At 42.6% G+C, this 14,267-nt stretch overlaps 1 protein-coding gene across 19 annotated transcripts in view; it reads left to right on the top strand.

Annotated features, from left to right (window-relative positions):
• LOC110985841 (uncharacterized) overlaps nucleotides 1-14,267 on the top strand; it is a 184,939-nt gene that overhangs the window by 142,370 nt on the left and 28,302 nt on the right. For 16 of the 19 annotated variants that reach the window (XM_087134457.1, XM_087134460.1, XM_087134461.1 and 13 more), the window contains 5 exons: nucleotides 144-6,041; nucleotides 6,200-7,315; nucleotides 8,923-9,170; nucleotides 11,909-12,056; nucleotides 12,539-14,173. In XM_087134457.1, coding sequence (XP_086990583.1) covers nucleotides 144-6,041; nucleotides 6,200-7,315; nucleotides 8,923-9,170; nucleotides 11,909-12,056; nucleotides 12,539-14,173 — 9,045 coding nt within the window. The remainder of the gene's footprint in view (nucleotides 1-143; nucleotides 6,042-6,199; nucleotides 7,316-8,922; nucleotides 9,171-11,908; nucleotides 12,057-12,538; nucleotides 14,174-14,267) is intronic. The other 3 variants (XM_087134472.1, XM_087134467.1, XM_087134473.1) reach the window with 2 other exon arrangements.

Genomic DNA, 14,267 nt, shown 5'->3' with positions numbered 1-14,267 from the left:
CAATTTTTTGCTTTAAAAAAATCACATGCTACATTTTCATTTGTCTTCACATAAAGATCACTCATGTTTTTATCCCTATTCTTTTTCACCCTTCTGTTGTTCTGCTGGCAACCTATTGAAAAGTTTTCATATTTTTTTTTCAGATGTTGATCTTCACCCAGCCCCAACTCAGGAAGTAACAACCACTGAGGTCATTGAAGAAGAAATTCCAGATGAGATGGGTTACATCAAGAAGATCACACGTAAGACAACCACAACAGTAACAACAACAAGGGAGATCCAAGAAATTACAGTAGAGGAAGAGGAAGAATCATCAGAGGAGGAGCGAGATCTTGGTCTTCCTCATGAGAACATTCTGCATAAATTCATGGAATCTCTTCCAGAAGGTATCCATGAAGAACAGCCAGTTGCCTGGGATGAAGCACCCTCTCATCTGCCTGTAGAACAACCACTTCACGTTGAAGACATTCCATCACAGCCCCTCGAAGCACCCCAACAAGAGCATCTTGTTCAATGGACCAATCCAGAAGAGGAAGACAAACCAGAAGAAGTTCCTGAACAAGCCGAGGCTGTTGCACCAGAGGCTGTCACAGCTCCTCAGAAGCGGGCTCCTGTTTCTTGGGAGAATCCTGAAGATATGCCAGAAGAAATCCATGCTGCCTCTGGAAGTACACTTCCATCAGGTCCAATGATTACCCCAGCTAGAGAAGAAAACATCCCATGGGATGCACACGAAAATATCTGTCTTGATGTCAAACCAGAGACTGGGGAGAAGAGGCCATCCATAACTGTTGAAATCCCTGGTGTGGGAGCTCATGTTGTATGGGGTGCCTCAGAAGAAATCCAACCTGAGTCTCTGTCTACCTCAAGCGAGAGGCGGCCTTCCCTTATTGTTCAAGTACCTGAAGTATCCGACACAATTTCTTGGGAATCATCTGACATGGAAATCTCACTAGAGAAAAGGGCCATTTCTGGAACTAAACTACCATCAGCACCTGTGGAGGCACCCCAAAAGACAGATGCTCTCCAGTGGGACAGACCAGAGGATATGGTAAGTCTAGAGGTTCAAGCAGTGCCAAGTGTAAGACGCCGTTCACTGACTGTTGAAGCTCCCCAAGTTTCAGATAGTCTATCTTGGGAAAGTCCAGAGGATATTAAACAACCAGACCAAAAAGCCATCAAATCAGATCAGCGACCTTCAGTTTCAGTAGAAACACCCGGAGTTGAAGAAAGTATTCCCTGGAATATTACAGAGGATATATCTCAGCCCATGGGAGTTGCTGAAGCTGGCGATCATATGCCAACTGCACCAATGGAGGTTCCAGAAAAGCAAGAAGCAGTAGAGTGGGAAGTTCCAATGGACGTTGAGCACATTGAAATTACGGCAGCTTCATCTGAACGTCGCCCATCCCTAATTCTTGAAACTCCAGGACAGTCGGACAGTGTCTCTTGGCAAGAAAGCCAGGATGTTTATCCAGACAAGGCCCGGCTTGGAGAAAAATTCCCTTCAGCACCCATGCAGGCTCCACAGATTGGAGAGCGAATTGCTTGGCAGAGTCCAGAAGAGTCTAAGCTTCCAGATACTACTGCCCAAGCTGAAGAAATTCCTTCAGATGTTCTTGACATGTCAGAGAAGGCACTTCTTGTTCCATGGGAATCACCTGCAGAGGAAGCCGCTGATGAGGAAATTGAGGTCACTGTTCAAGAAATTGCAGAAGATGCTTATGAAGTTCCAACACAAGAAGAACAGCTCCCATGGCTCCACTCTGAAGAAACAACTGTTGAAGATGCAGCCGAGGCTTCCATAATAACTGCAGAGCCTATTACAGCAGCAACAAAGGAGGACTCAAGCATATCCTGGACAAAGCCTGCCGAGGCTCTTCTGGAAGAAGATCAGACAAAACATGTTGAAAGAACCCATAGAGCCCCAATGTCAGTTTCACTCAACCTTGAAGTTACTCAGTATGATCAGCCTGAAGATGTTGAAACAGCTGACATGGCCGTAACTGCTGGTTTATTGACAGAAACCTCACTATCTGTACCAAGAAAACAGGAGCAAACGGAGTGGGAAGGGGCTGGAGATGTTTCTCCAACGAAGATTGAAGAGTCCACTCTTGTCATAACAGAGACTATTGCTGCTACTGAGAAGAGGCTTCCAGCTGAATGGGAGAGTACCAGTGATACGAAACCAGTTGAAAAAGAAAAGGTCGTCCTTGAATTGTCATCATTTCCATCTGAAACATCCAGGAAACAGGAGCAAGTAACATGGGAAGGAACTGAATTGGTCAAGCTGTATGACACTGATGAAGTTTCTTTGATCCCTGTGGAAGCTGTTGTTGCCCCTGAAAAGAAAGCATTAACTGTGTGGGATAGACCTGATGACTTTGAAACAGTTGATAAAACAACTGAGGTGACAGTTGCTCCTTCAGAAGTTGTATGTGCACCAGAGAAGAAGCTTCCTGCAGAGTGGGAAGAAACTCAAAAAATTGTTGTACCCACTGAAAAGGACGAAATTGTTGAAGAACTTGCAACACTTGTTGCAGATACATCTAGGAAGGAAGAACAGATTATTTGGGAGATACCGGAAAAGGTGAAGCCTTCAGGATATCAAGCTGATCAAGTCAGAACAGTTCCAGTGGAAGCAGTGATTGCTCCCGAAAGTAAAGAAGTTACAGAATGGGACAAGCCTGAGCAATTTGTCAGTGAAGAGGATAAGGCTGAAGAAGTAAGTGTTGTTCCATCAGAAGCTGTATCTGCACCAGAGAAGAAGCTTCCTGCAGAGTGGGAAGAAACTCAAGAAGTTGTTGTACCCATTGAAAAGGAAGAAATTGTTGAAGAACTTGCAACACTGGTTGCAGAGACTTCTAGAAAAGAAGAACATATCACGTGGGAGGCTCCAGAGAAGGAAAAGCCTTTAGCTGATCAAGCTGACCAGGTCACAACAGTTCCAGTGGAAGCAGTGATTGCTCCCGAAAGTAAAGAAGTTACAGAATGGGACAAGCCTGTGCAATTTGTCAGTGAAGAGGACAAGGCTGAAGAAGTAAGTGTTGTTCCATCAGAAGCTGTATCTGCACCAGAGAAGAAGCTACCTGCAGAATGGGAAGAAACTCAAGAAATTGTTTTACCCACCGAAAAGGATGAAGTTGTTGAAGAACTCTCAACACTGGTTGCAGAGACATCCAGGAAGGAAGAACAGATCACATGGGAGATAACTGAAAAGGTGAAGCCTTCAGATTATCAAGCTGACCAGGTCGCAACAGTTCCAGTGGAAGCAGTGATTGCTCCCGAAAGTAAAGAAGTCACAGAATGGGACAAGCCTGAGAAATTTGTCAGTGAAGAGGATAAGGCTGAAGAAGTAAGTGTTGTTCCATCAGAAGCTGTATCTGCACCAGAGAAGAAGCTTCCTGCAGAGTGGGAAGAAACTCAAGAAATTGTTTTACCCACTGAAAAGGATGAAATTGTTGAAGAACTCTCAACACTGGTTGCAGAGACATCCAGGAAGGAAGAACAGATCACTTGGGAGATAACTGAAAAGGTGAAGCCTTCAGATTATCAAGCTGACCAGGTTGCAACAGTTCCAGTGGAAGCAGTGATTGCTCCTGAAACTAAAGACGTTATGGAGTGGGACAAGCCCGAGCAATTTGTCAGTGAAGAGGATAAGGCTGTAGAAGTAAGTGTTGTTCCATCAGAAGCTGTATCTGCACCAGAAAAGAAGCTTCCTGCAGAGTGGGAAGAAACTCAAGAAATTGTTTTACCCACTGAAAAGGATGAAATTGTTGAAGAACTCTCAACACTGGTTGCAGAGACATCCAGGAAGGAAGAACAGATCACATGGGAGATAACTGAAAAGGTGAAGCCTTCAGATTATCAAGCTGACCAGGTCGCAACAGTTCCAGTGGAAGCAGTGATTGCTCCTGAAACTAAAGACGTTATGGAGTGGGACAAGCCCGAGCAATTTGTCAGTAAAGAGGATAAGGCTGTAGAAGTAAGTGTTGTTCCATCAGAAGCTGTATCTGCACCAGAAAAGAAGCTTCCTGCAGAGTGGGAAGAAACTCAAGAAATTGTTTTACCCACTGAAAAGGATGAAATTGTTGAAGAACTCTCAACACTGGTTGCAGAGACATCCAGGAAGGAAGAACAGATCACATGGGAGATAACTGAAAAGGTGAAGCCTTCAGATTATCAAGCTGACCAGGTCGCAACAGTTCCAGTGGAAGCAGTGATTGCTCCTGAAACTAAAGACGTTATGGAGTGGGACAAGCCTGAGCAATTTGTCAGTGAAGAGGATGAGGCTGTAGAAGTAAGTGTTGTTCCATCAGAAGCTGTATCTGCACCAGAAAAGAAGCTTCCTGCAGAATGGGAAGAGACTCAAGAAGTTGTTGTACCCACTGAGAAGGAAGAAATTGTTGAAGAACTCTCAACACTGGTTGCAGAGACACCCAGGAAGGAAGAACGGATCTTTTGGGAGATAACTGAAAAGGTAAAGCCGTCGGGTGATCAAGCTGAACAAGTCACAACAGTTCCAGTGGAAGCAGTGATTGCTCCCGAAAGTAAAGAAGTTACAGAATGGGACAAGCCTGAGCAATTTGTCAGCGAAGAGGACAAGGCTGTAGAAGTAAGTGTTGTTCCATCAGAAGCTGTATCTGCACCAGAGAAGAAGCTTCCTGCAGAGTGGGAAGAAACACAAGAAGTTATTGTACCCACTGAAAAGGAAGAAATTGTTGAAGAACTTGCAACGCTGGTTTCAGAAACTTCCAAGAAACAAGAATTAATGGCTTGGGAACATGCACAAGATGTCAAGCCATCTGCAGCAGAAACAAGAGAAATTTTACTTGTTCCTGTTGAGGCAGTTAAAGCACCAGAGAAAAAGATGCCATCAGAATGGGAACAAGTGGAGGATGTGACTGTTGGAAAAGAGGAAACTGTTGAAGAACTGGCCTTACTTCTCACTGAGACATCAAGAAAACATTTAGAAATTACATGGGAAGTATCAGACAAAGTTAAATCTTCAGAAGAAGAAGCAGGGGAAGCTTCAGTGATTCCAGCAGAAGTTGTTATTGCCCCGAGGAAAACAACAGTCTCCACGTGGTACAAACCTGAGAGTGTTTCACCATCAGATGTTTCTCAGACTGCTGCTGAAGTCCTTTCTGATGCCGTTTCTGCACCTGAAAAGAAACATGAAATTCCATGGCACGACACAGAAGATGTATCTTCTGTCATGCCTGACCAGCCAACAACTATTCCTTCAGATGCAGTGGGGAGTGTTTCAAAACGTGTTCCTCTGTCTTGGGAAAGTCCATCAGATGTAGTGGAAGGTGAAAAGACTGAAATGATCCAGGAATTGGAGCATGTGCCTTTGGAAGCTCCTGGCAGAGAAGAAATCTTTTCTTGGGCCAAGCCTCAGGACATCACCACACAAGACAAATCTGTAACAGTTTCTGAAGAGCAAATCACACCACTTGAGACAACTGAAGTCTCAAGACCAACAACTTGGGAGGGTCAGCCGGATGTTGTTACTGCTGAGGAAGTTGGCCATGAAGCTGAGGAGGTCCAGACAATGCCTTTGACAATTCCAACTCAGGAGGAGGTGACTCTCAGTGTCAGACCTTCCAAACTGGATCAGGAAGCTGTCTCTGATATCACTGTTGGCCTCATTTTGGAAGATATGCAGAAGGTTGTTGAAGTTACTCAAAAACCGGACATCACTTCCCATGCTGAAATTCAGCCTCAGAGGTTGGAGCGTACTGAGCTGGAAATGGCACCTAAAGTTGTGCAAGAACTTGTTGATATTGAGGTTCATTTGGGCCAGCCAGCTGAGCTAGTTTGTGAAATTGAAGGCTCCCCACAGCCAACAGTTCAGTGGTTCAGAGATGGGGTAGAAGTAACTCCTAGTGGGCACTATACAATCACAACAGATTTGGAGGTGGGGAGAAGCACTCTTTTTATCGCTGATGTGGCAGAGGAAGATGACACTGAATTTGAATGCAGGGCAACCAACATCTTGGGTGTGGTGTCATCATTTGCTGAGCTAACTGTTGAAGGTACGGCCTTTATTATATTAATTTTTGTTGATTCTGTTTTTTCATGTGGTAATGATTTCATAAATGTGAACATGACAATAATAGCTTATTTCAGTGTAATTTGTTCACTAGTATTTGCTTAATCAAAAAGTGTAATTTCTGTCATTTTATTTCTAAAGCGCCTCTTGAAACAGTGGAACAGGCTGAGGTTGAAACTGTGCAACCAGGTCACGAAGAGGTTGAAGTCACCATGCCAAAACCACTTGAGACAGAGACCACTGTGGCAGAGATTTCTATGAAGCCAACTCTTGGAGTTTCTGAAATGGAGGTGGAGATGGATTTCCCAAGGGAATTGCAAGAAGTTCAGTTTGTTGTGGAAAAGCCAGAGGAAACTGAAGTGAGCATGGTTGAAGTGGTTGCGAAGCCGAAAGAGACAGAAATTGCCACCACTGAAATTGTGAAGGAGAAGCAACAACCACAAGACGTGTCCCTGGCAGTTGACAAACCAGAGGAAACAACAGAAGTTGAGATTGCACTAAAACCGAGAAAGGAGGTTTCATTAGTGGAAGTGGAAAGAGATTTTCCACAAATACTGCAAGAAGTCCAATTAACTGTGGAAAAACCAGAAGAAACATCAGAGATTGAGATTTCCATGAAGCCAAAAACAGAAGTTACTTCAACTGTCATAGAAAGAGACTACCCACGGGAATTCCAAGAGGTCCAGTTTGTTGTGGACAAACCTGAAGAAGTCAGTCCAACCGAAGTAACCGTAGTTGAGAAAGACATTGAAAAAATGCCCCAGGCGATAGAATTCGTTGTAGAGAAACCCACAGAAGAGATGGAAGAAGTTGAGATCAAACACAGAGTGACAACAACTGTCCACACTGAAGTAGATAGCAGAGCAGAGGAACCGTCTCACTTTGAATTTGTGGTGGAAAACCTTGCTGCTGAGATAACTGCAGAGAAGCTGAGCCAGGAGATCATAAGGGAAGTCACCACTGAAATGTACAGGGAAGGCCCTGTGTTCATCCGGGAGGTAACTGCTGTCACAACCACCCTGAAGGAAGAAGTGCGCTTTGAATGTCAAGTCAAAGGTGTTCCTACTCCAACAATTCAGTGGTATCACAATGGGGAGACACTCCGAGGAGATAGGTACATTGTCATCAATTACAATGATGGTATCAGTGAACTGTTCATAACGGAGGCTACGGAGGATGATATTGGTACCTTCATGTGTGTAGCAGTGAATCCACTTGGACAAGCAACAACTGAAGCTGTGCTTACAATTGCCACTGGTATAGTATTTGAAATTTTGTAATGCATGAAGAAAGAGCATGGACATTTTTGTATAAAAACCTGCACCTTGAGGGCCAATATCAGTGAGCTGCTTAAGGACAAAATTTTGTTTAAGCGTGAACAAACCTTGCTTGATAAGTCAGGTTACAAGGCCAAACTTCATTTGATGTATATTGTTTTGGAATGTATTGAGCTGTCTTTTGGTTTGCATGACAATCATTTTTATAGAGTTTGAGCTGGTCACCTTTGTTTTTTAAGCAAGGTTTTTTCGCACTTAAGCAAATTTTGTGCTTAAGCACCTCCATGAAATTGGCCCAAGTTCCTAAAGTTTAAAGAACCGATGCACAAGATTATTGATGAGTGAATTTAACCACTTGCCACTGCGGTTTCCGGTATCGGACATGTATTCTTTATACGCGTTGCCGGGGTCTCCGAAATCGGACAGAGGGAACTAGGCCTTGTAACAAAAAGACCATACTCGTAACAAAAGATCAGGCTGCTGGGCATTACCAACATTTTTTCACTCTCAATAGTGGAGATAATCCAGCCTTGTTTTGAAACAGTATACCACGGTTTTGGGGATTTAGCACAAGCGGATTACCACCAGGGACAAAAGCATTCCACCACTGCAGCAATGAGCCACACAGTACCGCTGCACGATAATCTGGCCCCTATTGAAAAGAAGTTAGCAGCACACTGTGCCAAGAAAATTAGGCAATACCGCACAATCTGGGCTCTTTTACAAGGCGGCAGGCCTGGTTGAAATACTCCAGTGTCAATAGATGTTGTCGGTCAGATTAGAATAGAAAACCAGACAGTCCTTCGTGTGGGTGTAAGTGTCCAGTAAATGAAGACAGGAATTTTTAAAGAATTTTGAAAACAGAAAAAAAATGATAATTGTCCCACCCTAGCATCATCAACATTGATAACTTCCACTGGCATGAAGGGGTTAAGCTTATTAATGCACTTATTTGTATAAAGATTTGCTTCTTTTTCTTTGTTCAATGGATATTGTAATACATTCTGTTGTGAATGTAAGAACGTTACAGTCTTTTGAAACACTTATTTGAATTTGTAATTTGAACACATTTATTTCAACTTAGGGGAATTTCGCTACATGTGTTGCAGGAAGTCAAATTTGCTTGGCTTTTGTAATTACTTGAAGACTGTACTGGCCTCAAGATTTTTATTAACAATCGTAGGACTTATTATATGTATATTGAAAGATTAATTGGTAATGTTTTTGTTCTTGGTATTGATTTTTTTCCCCAAACAATACTTATTAAGACCAAGTATTCTGTTGTGCTGAAGAAGTGCCTTGTTGCATGTTTGTGAGAGTGAATGGTCTGTTTCAAAAGTGTGGGTTGGATATTACTTAGAGTATGGTTTGGTAATGTAAATAATTACCATTGTGTGGGTCAGTTTGAATTTTATTTGTTTCTCCAGAAATTGTTAGAATTCACTAAGGTGTCAGTGAATGTTGTGGGGTTGACTGCTGGAAGTGTTTTCTCTTGTACTTGCATGTTTGACAAAATTCAGACACCTCAGAAACTTTCATTTCATAGCTTGGAACCTAATTACACGCTTCTCTAACTCACTGTCACAGATAAAACATCAACGGTGGTTGAGATACAGCAAGAAGAGGTTGCGGAAGTCCCCGAGGTGACTCTGGAAGTCATCGAGCCTGTTGAGAAGCAGCCGCTGGAGATTGAAATCACCTTCCAGCCTCCTGAGTTTGTGGAGCCAATCACCAGCCTAGAGGTCTGTGAGGGATACAAGGCAGTGTTTGAAGCCCGTGTGGTTGGAACTCGACCGATAGAGATCACGTGGTACCATGGACAGGAACTTCTAGAGGTTGGTTGATTATCTTTGTTTTCCAGGTTTTGGATCAAAAATGCCTAAAAGCAGCAATTACATTTTAGCTTTAGAAGCCTGAAAACCTTGTTGATTGAAAAATTAAAAAAGTATTTTCAAATGCTTGAGGACAGTCTGGAAAACCCATTGAATCACACTATGAAATTAGATCTGTTAAAATAGGGTTAACTGTCGTTTCTTGCTTAAAGTATTCCACCCTGATTTTAACCCCATTTTAGCTGCATAGATCACGCCAAAATGTTCACTCCATTTCAACCGTGTTTCAACCGATCCCACAACCCATTGTTATTCACGCCTTAATCCTCTCCTGGTCCATCGGCAGACCAAATGGATAGTCACCCATTTTAACCGTGTATTAATGGTGGAGAGATGGTGTGCTACAAACCGCAGTGTCCCGTTGGGTAAATCCACTTTTTATTTAATAAAGGAGAGGTTTGGGGGGAAATGTCAATCATCTTCCTTACATTCCACAAGTTGGAAATTGGCTTTAGTGTATTGGCGTGTGGAGGTATTTCCGTGCCCATTTACACTATAAATTCACTAATTTTTTACATATAAAGCAATGAATTGATCGGATAAAATGATACCTGTGTCCAGAGTAGTTTAGTTGTAATAAACAACTGAAGTTTTATTGTATAGTTACCATTCATTGTCCTTAATGACAATGAATTGGAAGTAAATGTTTTCTGCATGCACGGAATCAATTGTGCTAGCGCTAAAACTCAAGATGGTGGTGCCCATAGTCCAGTGTTAACCATTCGTCGAGAGCGCAGAAACTTTTACCGATTAAAACTCCCCATGGCAGGTTCATACCGCCGGCCCATAAGCCCCAACAAATTGGCAAGAACTTGGCAATCTAAACCATACCAAATCCGCGGAGAGTCTGGATAATTCATCCCAGTTTTGAGGACGAACTTCCCCGTTCCACAATTTCTCCAGTGAACAGCGTCACGGTCAACAGGCCGCCTGCATGGTACGGCTGCAGCTTCCCACCATGTGTTGAATCGCTGGACTGGTCATGTCATGCGTGTACGCATTTGACTGCCGCGTGATATTCAAGGCAAGCTTTTCTGCACTGACTGGGACAGATAAAAAGGTGCACAGGTGTGGATGCAGACATGAACAAATATTGCGGCGGGTGGTGATTACGTCGACCGGCTTGTGTTGGCCAGCCGTCCTTATATTTTTAGTCGAGGAATTACTCATTTTCATCTTCTTCAAATTAAACCTTACATTGCACTTTTTGATCTACAGTCTACGGTAAATTCCTGGTTAAAAATCTTTCAATCCCCCCGTCCCCAAGCTTAGAACATCCTTTTCATTATCGTCTCAGCCAATAGCAAGAATGAAAAAGATGTCACATGCAAATTGGGCCGAACTACGTGAATGGGCCAAAATATATTTTCCCCTGGAGTTGCTGTCAATTGAGCACGAGTCCGACTGCAATCAGCATCCAGTCAAAATTCATTTTGAACGTCCATTTCTAACTTCATTGGCCAAGTATGGAACATAAGGGCGTGCATCTTGGAGATTTGAATGCATAATGTTTTTCTCAATATACATAAGCACAAATGTAGTGAGTATTTAGTTTTGTAATGCGGCTGATATGCCATACCTACAAGTCCATTGTAACTTTACACGATAAATTCACTGATTTATTACATATGAAGCATTGAATTGATTGAATAAAAATGATACCTGTGTCTGGAGTTCTTGATTATGAATTCTCACCATTATGTGATTTGGGGCCATCTAAGTTTACTGTACATATACATGTACGTGCACGTGTGCATTGTACAGTACCGAGCTAGCGTGGTTATAACTTGTTATCCTGTTTACATGGTCTGTTTTTTTTTTTTCAACATTTCTTGCAATTGCATGCATTTCGTTTGCTATCAGTGCCATGTCACATCGGTTCTGCGGTTGTTGCATTCATCCGCGGATCCGCTGGTTTGTGAAGGGCTCGATTGTTGGGCAGGGATTTTGCGATGCGTTAAATAAAAAGTCTGTATTCTGAAATACATGGGATGCATGACGCCTGAAAGCTAATACATTCTGGTATAGGATAGGCCTGTGAAGTGCTGAGTACCAGTGCAAAGAACTCACTTGTTTCAATCAGTGGCGATTAAAAGCTATTTAGTATACCATTAGGGATTAGGGCAGGGCAGCCTATTAATGCGGTACGATCGCCACGCACAAAGGAACTCATCTGGCCTTGGGGATTATACTCTACAGAGTGTGATTCCCTAGAAGACCCCTGTCTTAACCAAATAGCTGGCCTTGCTATCTGAGCTGATAAACCACAACACTGACGGTAGAGTTAATGAGCAGAGCTCCTTACCAGTTTCCAAAAACAACCCCATTTTCACCCTGTATTTTTGCTACCCCAAGTTTAACCGAAAATGAATACGGTTAAATTGAGTGACTAGACGGCATACACCAGTTTTAACCGAGAAACTGCATTTTAACCAAGCAGCAAATCAAAGTGTCAATTTAAAACTCACAAACAATAATAATATTGGAGACAAAGAAAACTAAAGAAAAGAACTTAATTCTTATGTACCATGTCAATCTGCCTTTATCAAACTTCTATCTTTTCTGCCTCTTGGCTCCTCCTGGCTCTTTGATAATTCAATTTACTCACCAGTGCATTAAATCTAGGTTGATATTTCTCACTGATAAAGTTATTTAAATAATATTGCTTGTTCCCTTTGCAGCCATCTCCTGAGATTGCTATCACTTTCGAGGATGACACTTGTGTCCTGGAAATTCATGAAGTCATTCTGGAAAACTCTGGTGATTACATCTGCAAAGCGGCCAATCAGGCAGGTGTCACCACGTGCATGGCTACCCTTCACGTGTCAGGTTAGTCAGGTTGTTTCTTTGAAGAGTGTAATACTGATGTTATAGACACTGTTTATTCCTCTGGCATTTGGTAAAATTAATCCTGTTGTTTTGAACAAATTGTTCAAGAGCGGAATGCGAACAGAGAGTTTGTTGATAAAATTTCATTTCCCACTACAGAATTCTAATGAAATCTAACTCCTTATTAAAACACATATATTGGATAAGGGTTTTTTCATACAAGGTTAACCCAGTGGTCACAGAAAGGTATTGCATGACTGGAGTACTAATTAATGAACCATGAGAATTTCATTCTTGAGGTGACAGTGGTAGATATCAACTGGACGTTTATTCAAGGTCAAACATCAATTTCCATGTGACCTTCACTAACAAACCCGATACGAGTTAGTAATACATGTTCACATAGCTAACTCATCCCATTGGATTTGATGTGGCACTAACAGTACTAACACCATTCACTCTAATCCCCTTTGATCCAACAGAAGAGGCAGAAGCGAACAAAAGAAATTCGAAAGAGATTTCACCAACTGATGAAATTAGAGGCTCACCTGGCCAAAAGATTAACACTTCTAAACATGCATTGCCAGGAAAGGAAGATACTGTTTTTGTTCCCTCTCCGCAGTTGGACACAGTGTTTTCCCAAAGAGAGAAAAACTTGAGATCCCAACCAAAACAGAAAGAGGACAGTGAGGAAGAACAGTCCAGTTTGTGTGAGAGTGAAAGAGAAAAATCAGGTTCTGATGAAAGCCAGGTTGAATCCAAAACTGACCAGCCACAAGTCATAGATAGATTTGATTTTGAAGAACCTGAAGTGACCTTACCCGTAAGAAAGACTAGATCCTTGAAAGCCCTGTCATCAATGTATGCAGATGACTTTTTCTCCCCACCTGCACGTTCACAACCCTCAACACCCTCATACGCACCTTCCCCAAAACCCCAAATCGAGGCAACATCCCCTCCCATCCAAAAGCCCAGTCTAAGAGATGCACTCAAGTCACTGGCATTTCGGTATTCAATGGAAGAATCCTTAGATCCCATGGAATGTGCATCAAAGTCTTCTGTGATAGAACACAGCAGAGAACAGTCCTTACCAACTGTAGAAGATACAGATTCAGCAGTGACCCTTGAAGGAAGCAAAACAAGTTTGGTTCGGTCCAATACATTCTCTAGCTCAGACTGTGAAACCTCTGGAAGTTCATCTGATGAGCAATCAGCCTGTCACGCTAAGGATGCTGTGGATAGTGTACAGCATGGAGATGACTGGGACCCAAAATCCCAAGATACATCTGAATCTGATTCCAGTTTGTCTGATTCTGAAGACTTCATTGATTCAAAGAAAGATCAGAGTGATAGTCCGAGTAGCTGCACTTCCTCTGAAGGAGAAGAGTCTGGTTCTGAGGAAGATCCTGAAAAGGGTGATTCCTCAACTAGTGAAAGGAGTCATTCCTTGAAGTTTGAAGCCAGTGGTAAAGGTAGTGCAAGCCAAGATCGTGTAGCTGCCCTACGCCCCAGAAGACTTGATATTGTTAAGAATATTGATGCAGTACCTATAATAACAGTCACGACACCAGGGGGCTCTTGGCGGGAACGTATCACCTCCTCTGAGGATATTGTCTCATCCTCAGAATGTGACAGCTCAGACGTTTACGATGAAGACAGTTACGAAGACAATCAGGGTAATTCTTCATTGACAGTCTCAGCAGCTGAGGAGGGGCGAGTTGTTATCACTACTGAGAAATCGGAAGACCCTGGTGTCCCTAGGGAAGAACATATTCAAAAGGCCCTCACTGAAGAGCCTACCACTCCAGAAATCTCTTTATATGCTGTAGAGGAATGCCAAGAGCCTGATATAGTTAATCCACCCCAAGATTGTAGAACTGTGGTTCAGGGTATAGCATGCTTTGGGGCCAACATCACTGGCAAACCAACACCTGTTGTTAAGTGGTACAAGGATGAAGTTGAAATCACTGATCTGAGGATGAACAGTGTGGCCAGCCAGGGTGGTTCCTATTCCCTAATTATAACTGATGTTACCAAGGCAGATGAAGGAATCTATACGTGTGTAGCAAAAAGCATGTTGGGACTGGATAGTGCATCTGCTAAACTGATCGTCCAAGGTTGGCTAATAACACTAATGTTTTGTTTGATTAATAATTAATGATCGCATGTTGTAGAGATCACCAGACACTCCTTTCCAATTCAAAAAGCATT

The sequence above is a fragment of the Acanthaster planci genome, linkage group LG03 (genome assembly GCF_054643075.1).
Source record: "Acanthaster planci isolate LZ-2023a linkage group LG03, COTS_SCS, whole genome shotgun sequence".
NCBI classification, from domain to species: Eukaryota; Metazoa; Echinodermata; class Asteroidea; order Valvatida; family Acanthasteridae; genus Acanthaster; species Acanthaster planci.
This window is presented reverse-complemented; position numbering and strand designations above follow the sequence as displayed.